Source organism: Mastigoproctus giganteus, chromosome 14, assembly GCF_048544385.1.
Source record: "Mastigoproctus giganteus isolate SK-2022 chromosome 14, ASM4854438v1, whole genome shotgun sequence".
NCBI classification, from domain to species: Eukaryota; Metazoa; Arthropoda; class Arachnida; order Uropygi; family Thelyphonidae; genus Mastigoproctus; species Mastigoproctus giganteus.
This window is the reverse complement of record NC_143588.1, coordinates 72,091,804-72,115,764: the sequence shown is the minus strand read 5'-3', so window position 1 is coordinate 72,115,764 and position 23,961 is coordinate 72,091,804. Positions and strand designations below refer to the sequence as shown.

The 23,961-nt window shown below is 38.4% G+C and overlaps 1 protein-coding gene across 1 annotated transcript in view; it reads left to right on the top strand.

The window, feature by feature from the left end:
• The first annotated feature begins 18,280 nt into the window (after window positions 1-18,280).
• The window catches only part of LOC150075234 (myosin-2 essential light chain-like), a 78,919-nt gene continuing 73,238 nt past the window's right edge, over window positions 18,281-23,961 (top strand). Inside the window, exon 1 of the mRNA XM_090388305.1 lies at window positions 18,281-18,378. Coding sequence (XP_090244431.1) covers window positions 18,376-18,378 — 3 coding nt within the window. The 5' untranslated portion in view covers window positions 18,281-18,375. The remainder of the gene's footprint in view (window positions 18,379-23,961) is intronic.

Sequence of the window (23,961 nt, the reverse complement as noted above, 5' to 3'; positions counted from 1 at the left end):
AGTGTAGATCACATTAGCTTCCACATATCTTTTACTTGGAGTATCAGCATTGATCATTGATGCAACTAGATTAAAATTTCAAAATCTGATATTTTAATATTTTGGGTGCTGTAATCATAAGGCAAATTTCTACAGAACTGCAACTTCACTGTGAAAGCTTTTGACATTAACTGGCGATTTGAGATTCTTAAAGATCTTTATAATCCTCAACTGCATGGAAACTTTTTATTCATCCAAAATCGATCAATTAAGTCTGTTACCAATGCCTGCCATGGAATTTTACGATAGATTCTTAGTGCCAACTTATTTGCTCTTAGAATAACTCGTACTGCCGCGCACCTGACCTAGTGGTCAGGTGCGCGGGTGCATAAGTACACGTGCCTTGAGTGACCGGGGTTCAAGCCCGTGACTGCTGAATACGGTGCTGTTTCTTGTATTCTATCTATCTTGTTAACTCCTCTGACTGTTTGGTCGTCCTGGAGTATAAACAGAAAATTTATTTATATAAGAAACGAACTCCTTAACCAGGGCGGGATTTCCCATTAGGCACCATAGGCACAGTGCCTAAGGCCTACGAAATTTTTAAGGCCAACGAAGGAAGGCAAAAATTAAAAAAAACAGTTCACTCTTTTCACTGTGACTAGCGAAAAACGGGTTCAGAAAACATGTGCTCTATAAGCTTCAATTCAATACGCATACGCTATCTAGCGACTGTTCTCGAAACTAGAAGAATCGAAGTGATGATCACTCTGTCAATTGAGGCGGTTTATCATTTATTATAGTTTAAACTTGAGTCGCGTTAATTGACATGATTCACAGTCGGTGTTAAAATAGAAGAAACATTTTACCCTTTTTTTAGCACATTTCGGAATAAAAGTGCCTAGGGCCTACGAACACCAAAATCCAGCCCTGTCCTCAACACAGTGGAAACCTACATCTATGCAGATGATTTTTCTGTTTCTTCCAATGTAAAGTTATGGGTACCATAGAGAGCAACCTCGAAACTCATTAAACAAACTTCTTTTGAGCACCGAGCATAAATATTTGGATTATCTCACCAAAAACAGCAATAATAAACTTGTATATATATCATAGACAGGATACCATTTCTTCTTGGTCATTTGTTTACACTGCATAAAACACTTCATATCTGACAGAAGCCCTCGTCGGTAGCACAATTTGTATAATTGCCGTTTCCCCCGCCCCACACTGGGTGGAAAATACCTGAGTTCGTGGCCCGTCGATGACTGGAGGAATTTTATGAATCTTTTTCACAACGTGGCAAGTTAGTCAGTCTCAGGAGAGGGTAACACGGTTTTTTTTCTCCCGGAAATTCGGATTTTTCTTCCAACAAATAGAAAATCGACTTCAGAACACAAGCAATTTACAGACAATGTATACACGGAGCAATATGTCCATAGTCGCTGATGCTCCTACTACAACAACAACAAAGAACTGCCTAGCAGATTTCCAAATTCATCAACTACATGAAGCCCATCTCCAGAATTATTCCATGCACAATTACACCGATAACAAAAAATCTACCATGAAAGTTGGTTGGAGGCTACTTTTCCAGACATTGCTATATGGACCTACCTTCCAAATGAATTCAGGAACTTTACTGCTGAATTATATGTCCTTCAATTAGTACTTGAAAACTTCAGCATTGTACCTGACTAAATTACGTAATTTTCATTGATTATTTAAATGAAATTAATATGGTACGAACAGAATCTACCAATAAATACCCCATCGTGAACCAATTCAGAACTCAGTTGAAAAACAATTTAGGAAAACTAAAAGTATGTAACCTTTAGCTGGATTCTAGCTCACCCTAGGAAATGAGTATGATAAGGAGACGGCGAAAATTCGAACAAATACCGACATAACCCATCTTCTGTGCCATTGTCGACTATTGATCCTCAATACAGAAAGCTTATCATATACAGTGGAAACAAACAATCTGCGCAGCTAGCACAGTGGTATCATCACCGTCCTCCCCACATCGAGTGGAAAAGGCCCGGATTCGAATCCCGTCGATGACGCGAGGAATTTTAATGGGCTTTTTTTCACTCCGTGGTTGAGTTAGTCGGTCTCAGGCGTAGATAGCAAGGTTTTTCACCACCGGCAGCTCTGGTTTTTCGTCCTGCAAAGCAGGCAAATCGACCGGGGAACACACTCAATTTATGGACGTAATACACAATGCACGGCAGATGAATTTAATTATTCGGGTGGCCTAAAAATAATAGTAGTGGAAACAAACATGGCATACCCTTACAAATAATAAACTAATGTAGATCAAACAATATAGGCAATTTTGAATATCCAGTTCACGCCCCAAACAGACAAAAAGTTGTTCTTGTGAGGGCATTTATTGTACAGACACATCATATACATCTTTATCTGCTAACTAGAAATGAACCCTCCTCCCTCAATGTACTTATTGTAACTCCACCATCACAGTCAAGCATGTGCTTGTTTAATGTCCACACTATTAGCAAGATAGAAATACGACTTTATTATTCACTTCAGACTTACAAGAACCTTTGACAATGTAGCATATCATTGGAGAAAAAGCCAATCTCAATAATTTCTTTCTTCGGCTTCCTGAAATGAATTAATCTATTCGCTCATTTTAATAATAACGTTGACAAGTGCAGTATGGTCTTTGCTCCCTTAACTCCATAACAACTTTGAACAACTTAACAACTCATTACAACTATGAACACTACAGGGTAATGTAAAATATTAAAAAAAAAGGGATATCCGAATTTAGGAATCCGTCTGATAATAAGCTAGTTTCCAATTTGCATGTCAGGGGATTAATATTGACCTCGAAAGGTTACGCTTTCTGGTTCAATATTAATATTGCGGTCGTAAAGTAATCATTTTTAATAATTATCTTCAAATGGAAAATGCTGTCGAGAAACACTTTTTTTAAAGGTCTTGTTGTCGTTGTTGTTTCAGACTATATACCTGTAATATATTTAGATTCGCTGCTGAAAAGACAGATACACTGGTGTTCAAAGAACACCAGTGTATCTGTCTTTTCAGCGGCGAATCTAAAAATAAGGAGGTGTGCATCACCCCCTTAAAATTGTAATTGTCGTCCGAATAACGTACGTATATGGCAATATTTCTTACAGACTGCATCAGATAAGATTGACACGCGTAAACGATGACGTAATATTGCATCAACTGTTACTTTCAGCTGTATAAGCACGCTCTGCAAGAGTTGCAGTCATTCTTTGCTTGTGTTAGGATAGCGAGTTACTTGCAGTTGGCGCCACGAAGAAAGAGTGTTATTGTTGTTTTACGTGAGGAAGGATGTTCTTTCCATCATATTGCTTATAGAGTGTATTGTAATCAGTCGACAGTGAGTAGATTTCTTTCCAAACTCAAGAATACTGGTTCTGCTGATAGGAAAAAAGGAACCGGACGCAAACGAGTCTCTACGCCAAAACAGGACCGCGTTTCGTAGTGCTTATGCCTTAAAAACCGTAAAGCTTCTTCGTCTGAGCTGAAAAGAGAATGGGAAGAACATACAGGAGTGGTAGCAAGTGCAGTAACAGTCAGAAGACGCCTCTTCAAAAATAGACTTGTACCCCGTCGTTCTAAGAAGAAGCCCCTAACACAAAAAATGAAAAAGGCGTGATGAATTTGGTGTAAAGAGCATGTCAAATGGACCCCCGAGCAGTGGAAGTCAGTTATTTTCTCGGATGAGAAGAAATTCAACCTGCATGGGCCTGATGGGAGACAAACGATTCGCCGTAGGCGTGGTGAAGAATACCATCCAGACTGTATGGTATCTACAGTGAAATTCCCTACCAGCCAAATGATATGGGGGTGCATTTCGTATCGCGGAGTAGGTCACCTGCAGTTTATAAAAGGTTCCGTAAATGCCAATGGATACCTGGCTATATTGGAAGGCAAATTGCTGGCAACCATTAGAGACCATTTCAACCTGCCAAGCAACTGCATCTTTCAAGACGACTCTGCTCCTTGTCATCGGGCGAAAAGTGTAAGCAGGCACTTCTGTAGTTACTTTAGCTTCATTTCTGCATTAGAGGTTCGACATTAATGTGTTTACATTTGTTACAGGTGAAAAAATGGTTGGAAGAACGGTCCATTACAACTCTTAGCTGGCCAGGAAACAGCCCGGACCTGAATCCTATAGAGAACTGTTGGCATCGTGTGGAATCTGCAGTTGCCAGAAACTGAAGACCTTTCGTGAATTTCAGGAAGCCATAATTCGTGTTTGGAACCAGGAACTATCAGTTGATTATCTTCAGAAATTTATCTTGTTAATGTTAATGCCTCGACGTTGTGCTGCTGTCATCGAGGCCACAGGCGGTTCAACTAAATATTAGTTTGCACCTGGTGAACTTTCCATTTTGTTTTCCATTTAAAATGTTAAACTGAAGCAAATTGGGGGCGTCTGATAATTGTCGCCATAATTGTCGTGTTTACCAAAACTGTTGTATAAAGGTTGCAAATGCTCACTTTGGAATATTTTGAGAGGGCCTGTCAAATATTCTTAGCTTTGCCTTAACTATTAATAAATCTTTTGTTTATATTTCTATTTGTGATGCTAGTCACTGCTCTAACATACCATTGCAAAAAAGGGTTAGAAATGTGAAATTCCTAGGTGACGCACTTTCTTTGAACACCAGTGTAGGACTTTTTGATTTCATCAGAAAGGAGTGCAACTGCATTAAGGACCACTGATTTAGTTATTTCCAAATGATGTTCTTTTCTTAAAACTATATCATTTTTAAAGACTTAGAGCTCTCAGATAGTAAAAATAAATTTAGTATGTTGTCATGTAGTTCACTAATATTGTTAAGACTATTTTTTTTTTTTTTTGATTCTTCGATTATTGATTTAAGAAATCGATAGTCTTTAGTTGGCTTAATGACTATTCGGTTGTAAAAGATGTAGGGCAACTATACTTGATGAATCACCTTCTTAATAGATAAAAAATTACATTTTAAGTCTGATTCTAGCAGTGCCAAAAAATTTAAAAAATTAAGCTTGTGCATACCGCTTCTTTTTATTTCATAGGAAGAAATGACCAAAAAAATGGCAGAAACAACTCCCGACAACGGGGTAGCGACGGCTCTTCTTCGGAAAGCAACGAGAGTACGAGTGAAGCCTATGGAAACTCTAGAGAAAAGAGTGGGTTCTCATCTGGAAATGTGAGAGACAGGTCTTCCAGTTCCAATAGAAGCAACAGCACTAGTGGTAGTTCGCATAGCAGTAGTGGAGAATCAAATAGACCTTCTGGCAGGACATACTGATTACTTTTTGGTTCTTGTTCTATTTTCAAAAATTTAATCTAACTGTACCTGGTACATACTAATAAATAGCAAATTTGTTGTCTCCTTTTCTCTTCTTTGGCAATGAATTCAATTTTTCATTACCTTAATGACTTGTAGAGTTATTTTATTACAGTTTGTGAATACAGACAGAAGACACATGGCCCATATTAAGAACAGTCGCCCAATATGGAGAAGGATCAAATGGTAGATGACTATGAAAGGAAGCGGAACTGCTTCTCAACCCACAGCTGCGGTCGTGAAGTAATCATTTCATTATATTCAAGTTTGGAACAAGTGTCCCAAAATTTTTGATTTCTAAATTTTCTTCCACGGACTTTATTGAAAAACGGTTTTGATAATAAAGAATGCAACTCTAAAGGCTTAAGAATGCATCTCTATTTGAGCCAAGGCCAAACAAATTACTATCAGATATAAAATTTTAAAATTTAAATTAATATTAGTATTATAATGGCTAAATAACATAAGGAAGTGGACTTTTTCGGCATCTGTCAAAAAAAGGAAAAAAATTCTCTATCACTAATAACTTTTCCTTCACCAAAAAGTGAGTATCCAGTTTCCGCTTTGAATTTTACCTAACTCTTTGCCTCAACCATTGTGGCAGACTATTCCAATGATCTACAACACACTGCCCATAAGTAAACTTCATGAGGTCCAGCCATTAAAGTCTACCTTCCTCATTCATTTTAATAATTCCCTCAGGGCCTTATTTACCTCTATCGGGTCCCTCCCTAAGATGTGTGTAATTGCTAAACTCTGCAGTCCATACCTTCTAGGCCCTTCTTCATAACATGTAAACATATATAGTGTCTTATGCAGGGTAGCTCCAGAACTTAACTTCAACACCGCTGTGGTACACTGTAATGATACAGAACTCTGCAAAAGGCCAGAAAGGTACGTAACGTTGTGTTTATTCAGTAAAGTATTGTTGTGTTGTCTTTGTTTCTGGCTAATTAGTCACCAGGAAGTCGATCACCTAGAAAGCCTGCCCAGTGTTCATCTACACCGCGGAGAGGTGGGCAACGAACAATATCCTGCACCCACTGGAGGTAGTGTAATACGAATGGGTGACAACCGTCCCGTAGTATAGACAGTACACGTCTCAACTACCAGCAAAAAAATAATAATAAAATTAAAAATAAATAAAAATAAATAAATACATATAAAATAAAAAAAAATAAGATAAATAAAATAAGAAAGAAGGGGAGAAGAAAAAGAATGGAAAAATTAGACATTATAAAATAGAAAAGCCACGCGAATCGCAGACGCAACTAAGCAGCGTTAACCTAACCAATACAGTACAATAATCAGATAAGGTCATTAAGTCTAAATCAATCAAGTGGGAATTACAGACATCGGGTTTAGACAAGTTATATACAGAGAATTAAGATATAAGGTCCGTGTCACAGCTGTCGTGTCATGTGATTTAAAGGATCAAATAATTAAGCTGTGATAATAGAATTCACAGACAAATCTCAAAAGTTTAGGTGACTTTGGTTTACAAGAGTGTTTTATAAATCACAATAATCGTACGAAGCATTGCATAAATCAAAGCTACAATTCAATTTGTAGTTTATGAAGAACAAGGTTGTAGCTTGGTTGGTAGAAATAGTGCCTTTCGTAATGAGAAACAATCAAGAGCAAGATCTTGCAGTGTTTGAAAACTATTTTTACAGGACACGAATATATTTTCTTTATCGGGTAAGACATGTCTTACCTGATAAAGAAAATATATTTGTGTCTTATCTGTTACCTATATTCGTGTCTTATCTGTGATCTTGTCTGTTACGCGAATATATTTTCTTTATATATTCATATATAAAGAAATATATTTTCTTTATATATTCATATACAAGCACTAGTCCTGTCTTATTTATCAGATAAGACAGGACTAGTGCTTGTAAATAACCATTGTGTAGACTATAGAGGATTCGTTAGCTGGAGAATAGAATAATATATGGGAGAATAGAAGCGGCCCCAGATCTATCAGCGCCCTGTGCAAGATTTTTTGGTGCGCCCTCTCCGGCTTGAAATTTACAGCAAATCAGTGAATTTTCGGGAATTTTGTGCCCCCTAAATTTTGCTGCCCTGTTCGGGGGAACCACTTTAAGCCTGTTTCCCCGAACTACTTTAAGCTGGCCCTGTGGGAGAACGTCCTCAGGAGCGCCACAAAAAACAAAACTGTGCTGTGGAAAGGTTGAAATAAAATAGCTTGGTATTAATTAAGCCATGGCCGGAAAGGAAATAACAAGGGCGTGAGCCCGGAGTAATAATAATAAATTTTTCTGTTTATACTCCGGGACGACCAAACTGTCAGAGGAGTTAACAAGATAGACAGAATACAAGAAACAGCACCATATTCAGCAATCACTGGCTTGAACCCCGGTCACTCAGGGCACGTGTACTTATGCACCCGCGCGCCTGACCACTAGGCTACGGTTGCCTTCAAATCACTGCAAAGTGATTTGAAAACTTTGCAAACTTTGATCTGAAAACGGAGACGGATGGAAAAACTTATAAGTAATTATACTTTTGGATGAGGAAAGTTTCTGCCAACGAGAAATTAAAATTTGGAAACAACGAGATTTTTCTTTAGGAGATGCTTCAGTGTAAATTAAAATGCAATCAAGTTCATAAGAACGACCTTGTCGGATATAAGAAAAAAAAAAACCTGCTGTATATCAACAGAAGATCATGGGGAAGGGCACCAGCAAGAATTTGAAGTGCGGGATTGGAAACCATGCGACAAGCAGAAGGCAAGCACGACAAGAGGAAAGATATTCTGAATAGAATTAAGCGTTTATTGAAGAGTAAGGAGCCTGACACGATGAAACTAGCTCTAGCCCCATAAGTAACAATAGGAAGACCAACGGCTTTGTACATGAGACGAAGGATTTTTGTGTAAGTCCCCACTCCTGCCTAGAAATACAAACGAGCATACCTATAAGTTTTTTTTTTTAATTTTATCCGCAAGATGAGTAATATGGGAAACAAATTATAGTAGATTCTTCATAAGGACATCGATTAGTAACTTTTACAATTTGATTTCCATTCGTTAAACCCTTTCTAGAAGCTCTATATCTTTCTTCAAGTGTGGCCGCCAATCTAAACACAATACTCTAAATTCGGTCTCACCTATTATATAAAAGGGCAATGTCATACTTTTTCCTTCGTGCGAAGGTCCTATATATCGTAGACAGGATACCATGTCTTCTTGGTCACTTGTTTACTTGTTTACACTGCATAAAAAACTTCATATCTGGCTGAAAGCACTCATGGGTAGCACAGTTGGTATAGCTGCCACTGTTTTTCTCCACCACCCAGGTAGAGGGAGGTTACCCGTGGTCGCCTGCCCCCTCGCCATCCCTCTTTTCCCTCTGGTGGGGCATGGGCCTGCTCCATTGATTTGGGAGTCATCTTCTCTATGGACCCCCTTATCTCTGTCTTTTCCCCCAGCCTTCAGTCTCCCTCCCCTTCTCTAACTTATAACCAGCATCTGAACCATCTCTAAATTGCCTGAGCCCTACACCCAAAAACTTAATAACAACATCAGTTGCATAAACAGTAATCCTTTTGGCTGACCCCTATCAGTAGCGTTTTTTTTTTTTTTTTAGATCCTAGCCACTGAAATCTCAGGAAATTAGGTGGCAGGACCTGCCAGAGTAAATAACTATAATACTGGTGTACCTGGTCTGCCTCCACGGGGCAGAGTGTTGACAACGTTGGAACCCATTAGGGGCCCAGCGGCTAAATGACCAGAGGAACAACGATACACGACACTATACATATACAAAACCAATAAACTTTTAAATCTCTGGCATTGACAGTGTTCTGTTCCACACCCACAATGTATACTAAGCGGAGATGGGGGAAACCCCTGGTGCCGTTTGACACTAAACACACTCTACACTCTGTACCCCACACCGTGGGGTACAGAGTGTAGAGTGTAGAGTGTAGTGGTAAATACTTGAGTTCGAGTCCCATCAATGACGCGAGGAAATGTTATGGGTCTTTTTCACAGTGGTGGCGTTTTTTATTTTGGGAAACTCTGCTTTTTTGTCCAGCAAACAGCAAATCGATGCAGAACACGTGGAATTTATAGAGATATTATATACGGTACAATATGCTCTAAGTTACTGACGCGCCTAAAACTCTAGAGTAACCATTCAACCAACCATCTGGCTGAGACCGAAAAACCCGAAATCTAAGTGATTTCATCATGCAGCCCAGACATCCCCTTTCAATTATAACTCTAACAAAACAACATCTTATAAATACCATCAATAGACTTCCCAATAAATCTAAAATTGGTCCTGACGGCTTCCCTCTATTCATAGTTAAAGTGTGTAATGCCTTCATTGTGAAGTCCTTTGTAATTTTTAATCAATCCCTACAGTGTGGAATCACTACAGGGTACAACCCATACCCAAAAGAAGAAACCCTCAGGAACCTAGGGACTTCAGACCGATCTCAGTGGCCTGCTCTCTATTAAAAGTGTTAAATTATCTTATCAGCACTGATCGACCAATGCTTCTCTCATAGACCTAAACATCTGCATACTGTGATCCCCAAAAGATCTACATATACAAACCTACTGGGCACCCTATTTAAAATTCAAATTTCTCTCAACAGTAGATCTCGGCTGGACGTCATCTTCCTTGATATTTCATCTGCTTATGATAAGCTCTCAATTCCCGCTCTCATCTACATTCTAGAAAAGTACTTTGGCATTACAGGAAGCCTGCTAAAAACCATCAACCTCATCCTAACACCAAGACAACTCATCATCAGCTATAAATCCTTCCAACAGGAGTGCATTATAACGAGAGGAGTACCGCAGGGAGGTGTTCAGTCCGGTCTGGTGTACTGTTCGCCACTGCCCTTGAACCTTTCCTCGCAAGGTACCCTGATTTCTCATCATATGCAGACGACCTCAAATTATACATAACATCTAAAGACGCTGAACAGACTCACCTAATAAAGCAGCGAGTCTCCGTCCTGATCGACAGCCTTGTAGCCTATCTACTGCAAATAAATCTGGAACTAAATGTATCAAAATCAGCTCAAATTACCTTTACAAAAAAGAGAATCAAAAATGACATCACAGCCTATCTCAACGGATTGCAGATAGGGAAAGTGAAGTCTCACACCGACCTCGGCATAACTTGGGACGAGGGTCTCACTTTTCAGACCCATTTTTCGACCATGAAATCGAAGACTTTCTTGGTGATGTGGGCAATTCGACTAGAGCTGACGGGGTTATTCAATGTCGATGTAGTCGGAGAATACATCCAGCGGTGCCTATAACCTATTGCACTATATGCATCACCAATCTGATCTTCTGCCCCGACGTCGTACATAAACAGATTTCTGGCCGTCGAGTACTGGGTAATGCGATGGATGAACAGGGTCACGGGCAACGCATTCACCATCTCCAGTGCTGTTTTATATACCAACTTAAATATCACTCCTTGGAGAGTTCACATAGCATCCAGGAATATTCTTCTTCTTTCTCAGATACTTATCGGTGTAATCGACGTCCCCAGTCTTCGAGGACTTATCTCTACTCCACGTGCAGGACGCGATAATGACAACCTTACTTACCCTTACATTCTATTCTGTCCAACCTGTGCTGTCTGAAGAATTTCTTCCCAAACAACGCAGTCAACCTTTTTAATTTTGGCAACAGACCCTGTGAAATACTCCGAAAGCAAGCAGTACCGATTGAAGAGCCTCTCTGACGCACACAGCTTACTTCAACTATAATGTCGTCAATAATTGCATTTTGTAAACAATACTGTAAATATTATTAATAATTGTAATTCTTGAATTTTTGTATACCCTTCTAGTCGGTCGGCTGTGTATAAGAGGTGAAAGCAAACACTTGCTACTTTAATAAACGTATTTAATTTAATTAAAACATATATTTGTATAATCCCTAAGTCTTTTTCCACCTGGACTATTTTTAATTCAACTCGCCCTAGATTGTAAGTATTTCCTGTATGTTAGATTCCTGTTCACAGGTGCGACACTTAACATTTATAAGATCTAAATGAAGTGCTAAAGATCAGTTTCCATTTTTCAGAACATTTTTGATACCGATCTAAATCATTCCGAAGCAAAGTGGCCGCTTAGTTATAGTCATTAACTCATCTTCTTACCATAATATCATCAGTGCACTATGACAATTTCCCCTGCATGCCCTCATCGGTACCATAAAGGATGACAAGAAATTGAAGTGGCCTCAGTACTGATTTCTTAAGGACCAGGGATCAGTATTTTGAGGTCATATTCTACCCAAGCACCTCATGTGAGATGCAACTATAAATATGCTCATAGACCTTCGAAGGCACAGTAAATCGTGAATGCAAGATGCCATCATCGATGGAGTTAGCAAACTTCACGCGCAGCATGGTAAAGGGTGCTACAGAACCAATCAATCTGTACGTAGCATTTCAACGGCACTAGTGATTGCTAGGTAGATGAGTGGAGATATGCGATCCGCAAATGAAGTAGAGTTATACTGAAACAGTCACGAAACGACCTGGAAAATCTTCGAAACTGACGGATCCTCGAAACTTCGAATCATTTACTCGGAACGCAGGTCGACGCAGGTACATGTTATACCAGTGTAGAGTGTGTTTAGTGTCAAACGGCAACAGGGGTTCCTCCATCTCCGCGTAGTATACATTGTGGGTGTAAAACAGAACACTGTCAATGCCAAAGGTTTAAAGGTGTATGGATCTTGTACACATATGTGTAGTGTGGTGTACCGTTCTTCCTCTGGTCATTTAGCCGCTGGGTCTCAAATGGGACTCAGCGTTGCCCCACTCCGATGTGGAGGCAGACCAGGTACACCAGTATTATAATTATTTACTCTGGCAGGTCCTGCCACCTAATTTTTGTCACATGATCCTGCCACATAGCATACCAGTATGATGGTTATGCTGGGTGTGACGAATGTTCGAAAAAGGCTACCTGCTGAAACATATCAGCATGACAATGAAGTTTGGCAGAGGCGCTGTGTTTCTCTCGAGCAGTTGTTTCATGGTTTGGCTTGTGGGCCATTGGTTTTTTTGGACTAAACCATGAATTCTGAAGTCGATGTAGACGTCCTGGACAATAATGCAAATAACGTTTACGTACGTTGTGGCAGCACATCGTGAAAGACCAAAGGACTACTTCAAGGACGTTGTTGTCACCTACGTCGTTTAAGCTATTCCTAGAAGTTATTCTAAGTCTATGGTCACAGAAGTGCAGTTCAATGGGTCAAAATAAGTACCTTTACAATCTACTGTTTACAAACGACCACATTGTGGTAGTAAAATATGATGAAGATGCAAATTACATGGGCAGAAAGTCACTAAAAGAATGTAAAACATGGGGATGACAGTCAATTCTGTGCTATGGAATAAAAATATAATTAATAAAACTAAACATCAAATATATAATGGAATATTACAAAGTATTTTATTATATGGATGTGAAAAAAAAATGAAAGATAGAAAAATAAACTACTGGCTGTTGAGATGGATTTTTGCCGAAAATCAGCAAGAAAGTTTAGGACTGAAAAGGTTAGAAATGACGTGATAAGGAATACAATGAAAGTCCAAAAAAACTATCATTGATAAAAGACACAAAAAACAGATTGGAGTGGTTTGGCCATGTGAAGAGAAATGGAGGACGACAGATTGCCCAGAAAAGCCATGGAGAAGAAAAAAGAGAGGAAGACAAAGAAGGACGTAAATAGAGGGTGTGGGAGCAGCTATGAATAGAAGAGGACTGGTGGACGGAGATTGGGAAGATAGAAAAGAGTAGAAAAAAAAAGAATAAAGAAATAACTTTTTGATGTTAGGTTGAGGTTGACAGTTGTAATAACGGAATATGTAAATCATAAGTAGAAAAAGAATAATTACTTCTAAGGAATGAATGGGTTTTGGAAATGGGTTTTATTTTTGTAATGGTGATTACAACTGTCTTAGATAGTTTTAAATTCTTTTCACTGGGGTCAGCTGATGATGTTACCAACTGCAAATTCTGAATGAGACGCGTTCACAAAATTAATTTCAGAAGCTTCTTAGTTTTAGGTTTAGACCTAAATCGATGTGAAGTGAACTGAAGAGACTTGATGAACTGATGAATTGCAATGATAGAGAACAAAAATGAAACTGATTTTTATCATGAGACAGTAACGTACAGTAAGTATGAACTATCCTGCAGTCGAGTAACTAAGGGGTTGAACAAGTTAAAGCAAAATAAGAGAAACCCTTGGATAAGACTGTAAATAAAGTTGCAAAGAATTCATTGCTTATTCCTACCCCTCAATGGAAGGAAGGGATGAATTGCATTGTTCCACTATATACGTATATGGCCTAACTATTAATAATGTTGTTCAGGTTGCTCACAAACTGAATAAATATTTTTCATCTATATTCACACGTGAAGAAGTTTTTATGGATGGGAACAATAGAGTTATACCAAATTATAACTGGGAGCTAAATAATTTTTTGTGATAACTGAGAGGGAGGTGGAAAAGAAATTGTTTAAGCCAAAGTATATAAGGCACCTGGGACAGATGGTATCTATTCAATTATATTAAGAGAGGCAGAAAAAGATATAAGTAAATCTTAACCACAGTTGTGAGGGCATTGTTGGATTCAGTGGAAGTCCCTATGGATTGGAGATGTGCAAACGTTTCCTCAGTTCATAAAGAAGGATTGATAAAATGGTGAGGTGAGTAATTAAAGACCTATAAGGTTGATTTCTTTTGCAGGGAAAATGCAGTGGTTAAAGCAGTAATGCAGGATTATCTTGCCATGAATGCAGTTATATGGAAATTATAGAATGGAGTTTTTAAGGAGAGATCTTACCTTATCAGTAACATTAGTTGCTATGGTGTAATAACGTAGTAAAAAAGGAACTAGATGAAAAAAATAAGTTTGTCATTATACACATACATTTCAGTAAGTCTTTTCATAAAGTTTCACATGAAAGACTTCTGTTCAAATTGGAAGAGTGTGGCAATAGAACATTTCAGCAGGAAGAGACAGAGTGGTAAATAATGGGCACTGCTCTTCTTGGAATAATGTTATTAGTGTAGTCTCTCAGAGTTCCTTCTGGGTCCATTTTTTTTTTTTTTTTAGTATTTATTAATGATACTCATGGTTGCATATCAAGTTTAATGTCTAAGTTTGCTAATGATACAAAGGTTGGCAGCGCGGTTAATGACAATAAAAAAGTATGTTACTTCATCAAGACCTAGATAAATTAGGTAGATGGACTGAAAAGTACCAGTTCAGGCTTACCTTCGGGTAGCAATAATCCCAAAATAACATATTATTTGGGTCTAATTACCACAGTCAGAGTAATGAGGAATGAAAATGACCTAGGGTTAATCATACAGTCGGACATGAAGTTCTCTTAGCTGTGCGACGGAATACTAGGACAGCCCATGGGGGTTCTGTCAATCATACACGGGAATTTTTTCAGTAGTGACAAGGAGGTGATTATACCATTTTATAAGGCAATGACTAGACTGCAACTTGAGTACTGTATGGAGGTTTGGAAATCCCATATTAGGAAGGACGTGGATCTGTTAGAACGGGTTAGACAAGAGAAACAAGATTAATCAGAGGTACTATTACCAAGAAAACTTCAACTCAGCAAATTGCAACTAAATGAAGTGTTTAATCCTTTAAATGGATTGAGTGTAAATTAACTGCTGATGCATTGTTACTCTTTCTTCGATAATACACATATGAAAACATAAATTTAAACTGAAGAAGGATGGACGCGCGCTTGTGTATGTGTGTTGGCTAATGGTGCATAATCTTACTTTCTGGCATCATTTTCCACTACTAATAGTAATACTAATGAAATTCGAACCAAGCCCTTTTCCTAATGATGGAGAGTTTTGTAGACTTTTCAACAATGAGAAGCTGTATCAGAAATAGATTTAGGAAGTGGCGAAAGTGCCATACCACCAGGTCAGCTACCGGAAGGGGGGGAAAGATGGCTGGTATACTATTAGTATTTACTATTAGTAAATGATGCAAGAAAAAAAAGCTTATACAGAATCAGTCAAAAAACAAAAAAAACTTCCCACGCTACTAGTCTATCTCCTCTAAGAGTTTTCTAGTTCTTTGAATTTATTCAAACTACCCACTTCCACAACACCAGATATAACCTTATTCCAACAATCAACTGCTCGCTTGCTGAAGACAAAATTCTGCAAATCTATCCTGCAAACATCCTTCCTCAATTTGATTTTACGTCCGTCCTGTGTATAGTCTGAGCAAGAGGAAGGATTCTATCAGTATTGAGCTTACTCAATCCATTCAGAGCCTTAAACATCTCAATCAGTCTCCTTGCCGGTGCCTAGTCTCCAGACACTGTGATTTGCAGAATTGAGGCCTTTCCTAGTAAGTGCGCCCTTTTGTTCCCTTCACTAATCTTTTTGCTCTTCTCTGCCTCCCCTCCAGCAGATGAACACCTTTCAGCACATGAGGCTTCCAGACCTGCATTAAGTGCTCAAGATGTGGTCTGACCATTGCCTTATGCATCGGAATAATCACATCCTTATATCTACTGGCAAAATTCCTGTATATTATTGACAAAATCCCGTAGGGTATCCTTGCACTGCTCAGATTTTGTTGTTTAAGATCGCAATTGAGAACTCTTGTTGGGGATCATAATTTGTAGTTCACTTCTGCATTTATCGCAAAGTGTAAAGTGATATGAAAAGGGGCGGATTCAAAAGACTTTAATGTGAATTTAATGTTCATTTATTCATGTATGTACATGTCTGGTTTTATCCTGAGTAGGATGTAAAATAAATAAATAATAAATTTTCTTTTTATATTCTAGAACGACCACATGGTCAGAGGAGTTCACAAGATCAAAAGAATACAAGAAACAGCACAGTATTTAGCAGTTACGAGCTTGACCCACGGTCACTCAAAGCATGTGTATCTACGCGCCATCGCGCTTAACCGCTCGGATTTCTTTATGAATATTCTGAAGATGTATGGGGTATGTTTGGGTTCTAGCGGCACCTGGGGTTTCTCCCATCTCCGCCTGTGTTCATTGTATCGGATAAGCCAGAGATTTGAAAAGTGTGTGGGATTTGTACTGTGTAGTGTGTTCTGCCCCTTGTTCTTCCGGCCTGTTAGCCGCCGGGCCGCAGATGGGACCCGACGTTACCATACCTCGCCAACGGGGAGGCCGACCAGGTGTTACCAGTATTTTGCAAAGTACTCTGGGCGGTCCTGCCACCTACTTTCCTGGGATTTCAGTGGCTAGGACCTGATTTGAAAAAAAAAAAAAAACTAGATCGCAGTTTCTTCAAAATGCGGTTATTGATTTTAGCAGTACGTGCGGTTATTCGCTAAAAACTTGTTCTAAAGGCCTAATCGGTCGGGCAATAATTTTGGTGTATTTAAATTTGGGCCTGTGGGGAAAGAAATTTACTTTGTGTAAGGAGAAAGTAGTGGGTGGGGAGGCAGACTGGGAAGTGGAAAGCAGAAGGAGGAGTTCGACAGGGAAGATGGCCTCCAGAGCGCAGCAGGGGATGCCCATGCTCTGCCAGAGGGAAGAATGGGACGGCAGGAGGGAGAGGAGACAGCAGGGCCGTCACCCCCTGAAAGGGAGGGGTAAAGAAAGCAGGCTGAGACAAGGGTATCCAGCCCAGTTCGCCATGTGGCTATTCGTCAGATCTGATGGCTCTTTAATGGATTCTTCGTTGATTCACTTTGAGGAATTAGCGGTCTTTAATGTAGTGTTCGAGTGGCACGCCTTCACATCTGGTTTTTCCCTTTTTAGTGCATTCCTTGATGGATTACTTTCAATGGGGAATCATTAGTCTTGCCAGTCTTATTCGGGTGTCATGTCCTCTCATTATCATCAATATTCTGAAGAATGGTCCGGTTAATACTAATACAGGCTAAAATTGAGGTTGTGCCTAGCGTCCCAGAATGGCTTTATTTGCCATTGAAATATATCGCTGTATAAATTATCATTTACATTAATCAAAGAATTAGAAAAAAAAAAAAGTAATTTTGTGTTGGTGGCAGTTACTTTAATTTTGTTCCACCAGCATGAGCGCCTGCAGGATATTTTGCAAGGTGGTGCATGTGGAAATGAATTTTTTGTTCACCAAATTTTCGAATACATCTTATGTTTCAATAAATGAATGAAAATAGTAAAAATTGTGTATTACTTTGAAATCCAAAGGTGATGCACTTGCACCATGTTGCCGGCGCCCATGTCCACCAGTATATGCTGTACTATGTTACTAGCATATTTCTCAGCAATATATTGTTAGCTACCACTGGATAACTAACTATTATATATATGTTTTCTTGATTTACAGAATACCAGCTAGAGAATTTAGAGAACGTTAAGCTACAGTCGCTTTGAAGGTGAAGCGGTGTTTAAATAATTTAGAACAGTGGTTCCCAACCTTTTCCAGCATGAAAACCCCTTTTAAACATAAAACACTTTCGTCGACTCCTACATGACATTAGTTGCAGTTTTGCGATGATTGAGAAAATATATAATGACAACATGCCATTATGAATTCAGTAAAGCTTTTAAATGAATTTGTATTTTGTTAATTCACGCCACATATTTTGTTGGAGCTAAATAAACATCAAAATTGAATTCCTGGTGTGCACTTTGATTCGTGCATTGCATGCAATAACTCGGCAGCTCCACAGATTGAGAACCGCTGTTTTAGAGACAAATCTTATGGTATATAAAATCCTTTTTAAATACTGTATGTATTAAATAATCTTCGTTTTAAAAAGTATTGATATTTTGGAGTGGATTTCGAAACCCCCATGCTTAGATTCTAGTTACGCGTATGATATTAACTTATTTAATCTCTGAAAAAAATAATAAAAATGGAACTATCTTTATGCATAAGTCCATTGAAGTTTTCACGTGACCTTGATTTGTCATAATAGGTGGCGATTTTGCTAAGTTTTGTGGGAAACGTTTGAATCTCTTGGGTGTGGTTGTAGTATACATCGAAAGAATGGTAGTATTTGTTTTATATTTTAGTTGTATAATGATCATTTTACCATTGTTCTAATTTATTAAAACAAGTGTCTTGCTCTTTATTTGCATTTGTCTACTGTTGTATGACGTGCGTTGTTGCTTTTGGCTATATTTGGTAATCGAGCTGTCAGCTCTTGCTCTTTAGGTATACACGTGTGGTTCCCATCCTTTTTTTCAGTTTATTAGACGTCGGTATATGAACATATTTCTTATATTTGTGACATGTTACAAAAATCATTTTAAAATTTGTAGCTGACTACTTAAAAATTCGAAGTCCTTATCTTAGTGTTGGTAATTTATTAACTGTTTGTTTTTAATTATTTATTTCAACTTTTCAGCTGAAATACTTTCACAACACATCGGTTTTTATAACGAGGGGTATACAATGCAGGAAGTTTAGTTGAAATTATAATGTGGTGCCGAGTCCTCAAACACCATTTAATTCCACCGGCTGCATAGCGCGTGTGGCCTAAGCATAATAACACCATTCACCAAAAGTAGCTGTATTTTCCAAGTGGTTTTCAAGTACATTGTTTTTGAAGAAGATACAAGTGCATTTAAGGCATCAGTTAAAGACTGGGCGTGCCTGTTTTTAGCAGTGGCCATTGGTAATACCAACTTAACCCCTATTACTACCAATATAATATGAACACATTTACAACTAATGGGTTCCAAGGATCCCCATGTTATTTTTAACCTTTTTTTGTTTTACTGTTTTTATTAATTAAATTATTATTTTTTTCTGTTGAAAAATGCTAAAATAGCCACATGTACTGTAGTTAGTTAAATAAGTTTACTTTAAATTTGTTTATAAGTTAGTAAATATAATATCAAAAATTTAAGTTACTAAACTGTTTACCTGTCATTTAGCATAATGCTAGCAGTATAGGTTTACAGAAATAAAATCGCAATCTTCGATACTATCAACATTTTATTTGCTTTAGTAAGAATAAAATATTTTGTTAAAAAAAAAAAAAAACATTATGCAACACTGTAATGGAGGCATGTGATGTAAGAAAGCAAGCATATGAGCTTATGTAGCATCAGCCAAAAAAAAAAAAAAAAAAAACTTCGCACATCCATTCACTCTAAAAGTTTTTTTTTTTTTTTTTTTATGAATCCCAAACACGAAAGGTATCAAAACCTATAGTACTTAGTACCGTGCATGGGTTGAAGGAGAAGTATGGGGGGGAGGGTGTTGCCGGAAACTTTGCTCTAGAGACTAAACATGAGTTTCACCACTTCAAGCCTCCAATAAGCAAAGCAGTGGTATTTCACTGGTTGATGAAAGTCATCTACCACCTACAGTTCTGTCCAGTTCTCTTTGAATTTATTTAAGCAATCAACTTCCACAACAACAGATGAAAAGTTTGTTTCAGCAATTGACCACCTACTGGCTAAAGGTAAATTTCCAAACATCTATTCTACAATTGTTGTTCCTCAATTTGAATTTATGCCCCCTCAGGTTAGTATCCCTATGCAGAGGTCTCTGCTTGTACTGAACAGAAATTTGGATAACAGGTACAATAAAGAATGCACTCGCCATTTATTGGAAAAAAAAAATTAGTTACAAAATTTGTCGCTATATGGCGCTGTGGCACTAAAATTGTTCACTGTGTCCTACATTTTAGTCAACAGCGGTTTCCATTCGAAGAACAGCATTTTCGACAGCAGAACGTAACATGTCAACTGGAATAGTCAGCATATGACGTCTAATGCTGTCCTTCAGATCTGCCAGAGTTTGACATCCTTCCCGATACACTTGGTTCTTCTAAAAACCCCACAACCAGAAGTCGCGTGGGGCAAGGTCCGATGGCCAAGATGTCTAGAAACAACGGCTGATGACCCGTTTGTCTGTAAAGTGTTGCCTTAATCTTTGAACACAACGGTGGATGTGAGGTGGCATACCATCTTGCATGAATGTGGTATCCTGAAGGCACCCCACGTTGTTGCAGCTCTGATATTGTGAAATTTGCCAATATTTCATAATATTGCTGTCCAGTGACGGAACAGGTGCGGGGTCCAGTCGGTGTTACCTGTTCAAAAAAATATGGTCCAATCATGAATGTGGCCGTAAATTCACACCACACTGTCACTTTTGGAGAATACAACGGGACCTCTTGAATAACTCAAGGGTTTTCTGTTGCCTAAATGTGACAGTTGTGCATATTCACTTGTCCATTTAAGCAGAAGTGGGCTTCATCGCTCCAAAGGATGTTCTATGGCCAAGTAATATCCACTGTCATTCGTGCCAGAAACTGAAGTGCGTATGTGAAATGAATATCTGCATCACCATGCTTTAGCTGCTGTAGCATGTGCATCTTGTAAGGATAGTGCCGCAACACCTGACGCATTACTAACCTTACAGTGGAATACAGCATGTCCACTTCATGAGAAACAGCAAGCAAACTTGCGCTACCACATGGAGATTGCCTTGATAAATCCACAACAACCATAGCCACATCTTCAACACGGGAGGAGTCCACTCATTTTCGACCTCTACCTGATTGAACACCAAGATGTCTTCAAATTTCGCAATCATTTTGCGGACAGCACAAACAGTCATAGGTCCATGTGGGCCTTATGCACTTCTGATGCCAGAATTCTGATAGCCACAGCTGCATTTTTGCTGTTCTGATAGTACAGCTTCACTAATAATGCCTTTTCCTGCAACGTTTTTCGCATTGCTGCTGTAGTGCATTCAAACATCTACTGTATGATTTTGAAGAGACTGCTTTGCTTTTATACAGTACAGTAGAGCTGAGTAGTGGCACTGTGGCAATAACTTACGATTATGCAAATAACGTAAGTTATTTGCATAATCGTAAGTAAGATACAATGACACAGCACCATACAGTGACAAATTTTGTAACTAATTTTTTTTTTCCAATAAAATCTGGAAGTTAGTAGCTTAAATTCAAGGGAGACCTAGACAAACTATTGGTGGGAATGAATTGGTGAAATGGGAGATGTCGTTTTTTTTTTTTTTGTTGCTGTATAAGCTTGCTTTCTTGCATTATTTGTCACTGATAATGGTAACCAGTGGTGTAACTATGCCAATGCAGTGCATTGGTGTCCACTGCCCTCTTGCCCAAAACAGAAAAAAATTTAATAAATTTTTTTCCGTTTTGCCGTACACTGTACAGCACACAAATCTCAATCTAGTTATTAAGGATGCAGTAAATGGAGTACCGGAAATATCCAACTATATCAACATTGTTCAAAGTATATACTGTATCTGTATGTTTTTTGGCTACAGTATCAACTGTTGGGGCTTATCTCAAATTATAAGTGAATGCCATATTGTATTAAAGAAATTAAATCCAACTTGTTGGTCTTGGCTTGCATCTATAATTGCTATAAAATTGATATTTCCCAATTTGCTGATGGCATTAAATAAAATTTATCAAACAGTCATCAAAAAGCGATGAAAAGTTGTAAGCTATCCGGATTAAAAATAATATTGAAAATTTTGATTTTGTATTAACCACTGTAATGATAGAAAAAATCTTATCAAGTATTAATTCAATATCGGCGATTTTGCAAACAATAAATATGGATATTGGGCATAGAAACATCATATAATCAAGTGAAAAATTAAGAAATGAATTTGAAAATATCGTCTGTTGTGCAGAAAGGGGTATACTTTGTCAATTTGCAAATGAATGAAGGCAATTTGTTAAGCAACATTTTGATTAACTGGCAGAGGACTGCCGATTTGAAAATGCAGAACTGCTCTTTAAAGTTTACATTTTTTATTGTGTAAGTGACTTTGTGACTACCCAACTGCACAAAAGGTTTCAAGGACTAAATACATTTTCTGACTTGTTTGCATTTCTTACTCCAACTCAATCCAAATGGATGAAAATTCCATTATAAAAAACTGGAGAAGGTGCAAAAGAAATTCCAAGTGACTTTTCAGAATCATTTTTCAATGCAATTACTATTTTGTGTGAAGTCAATGAAAAGTGAAATTGCAAAAATTAAAACTATTCGCGAATTTGCAAAACTGGTCGTGGTAAAATACTATATGCGTGCTAGTTTTTCAGAAGTGTGCTCCTTATTGATATTACTTTTGACAATTGCAATTACTGTACCAACCACACTAAACTTTGCATTAGGGCCCACTTTTTCTAGTTACGCCACTGAGGGCAACGCTAATTAGGTCTTAAAGGTATTTCTGAGACACGGGCCAAATAGTGGTACGTAAGTCAGCTACAGATAAAATTAGTTGATCGAAAGGATCATAATAGCGGCCTCACTACTGAGAGTTGTGGTAGTGCCAGTAGTGCTACATTCCTGTGTGCTGCCAGTAAGCAAAATAAAATTTGCTGCCCTAAATGTTGAATTCTGATAAGCGTTAACTAATCAGAAAACAGTATCGAAAAAAATTTTCAGCACCCTCCTGAACTGCCGCCTGTAAGCGATGCATAGGGGAACAGGTATCCTGTGTGTTATCAGACACTCAGCCTAAAACACTGATGGATCCAATATCTCTCTATTACAGAAGATTTAGGAGACGTCCGGTTGGCCTGCCTCCCTAAAATCCACTCATGCACACCTTCTCGATGGTAAGCCCTGTTACGTCACTTAGGTGGCAACGAACGTGTAGAGTGGTTCTCTTCAAGACGCCTGGTCAGCGTGAAGAGGAAAAGACCAAACCCTCCAGCAATGAGAGCACAACAATACAAATGGCCCTCAGTCCCCAGCAGCTTTCACTCTCCCTCTTACGGCAGCGAGAGGATCAGAGTGGAAGCAGAGGGTGCTAAGAATCTCTGGGTACGACCAGGCTGCCATGCACGGAAATTGAACTTGGCCTGTTATAACGTACGATCACTCATCGGTGAAGACAGGATATTAGAGCTGGAAAAGGAATTAGAAAATGTGAATTGGAATATCATCGGTTTGGCTGAAACAAGAAGAAGAAATGAATCACTTATAAGTTTTTATCAAGTGGAAATCTGCTGTACACCAATGGAAACAGTGAAAGGAGTGAAGGTGGAGTTGGGTTTCTGGTCCATAAAGATTTTAAAAACAACATTTTGGAATTCAAAAGTACATCACCAAGGGTGTCAAGACTAATACTCAAGATTTCTAAGAGGTACAAGCTAAAGATTATAATGATTTATGCACCAACATCGAGCCATGATGATGAAGAGGTTGAAGAAATGTACACTGAAATTGAAAGTCTTCTAGATGAGCAGAAAACCCACTACACTATTATTATGGGGGACTTCAATGCTAAGGTTGGAAAAAGGCAAAACAGTGCAGAAAGAGGAACTGTAGGAAATTTTGGAATTGGTGAAAGAAATAAAAGAGGTGAAAGACTTGTGGAATTTGCAGAATCTCAAGGAATGTCAGTAATGAACACTTTTTTCAAGAAAAGGGTGAACAGAAAGTGGACAGGGAAGAGTCCAAATGGATTAACAACTAATGAAATCGACTTCATCCTCACTAACAGAAGATATATTGTGACTGATGTTACCGTCCTGAATAAGGTAAATGTTGGAAGTGATCACAGAATGGTAAGATGTACACTTGATATAGATGTAGGAAAGGAAAG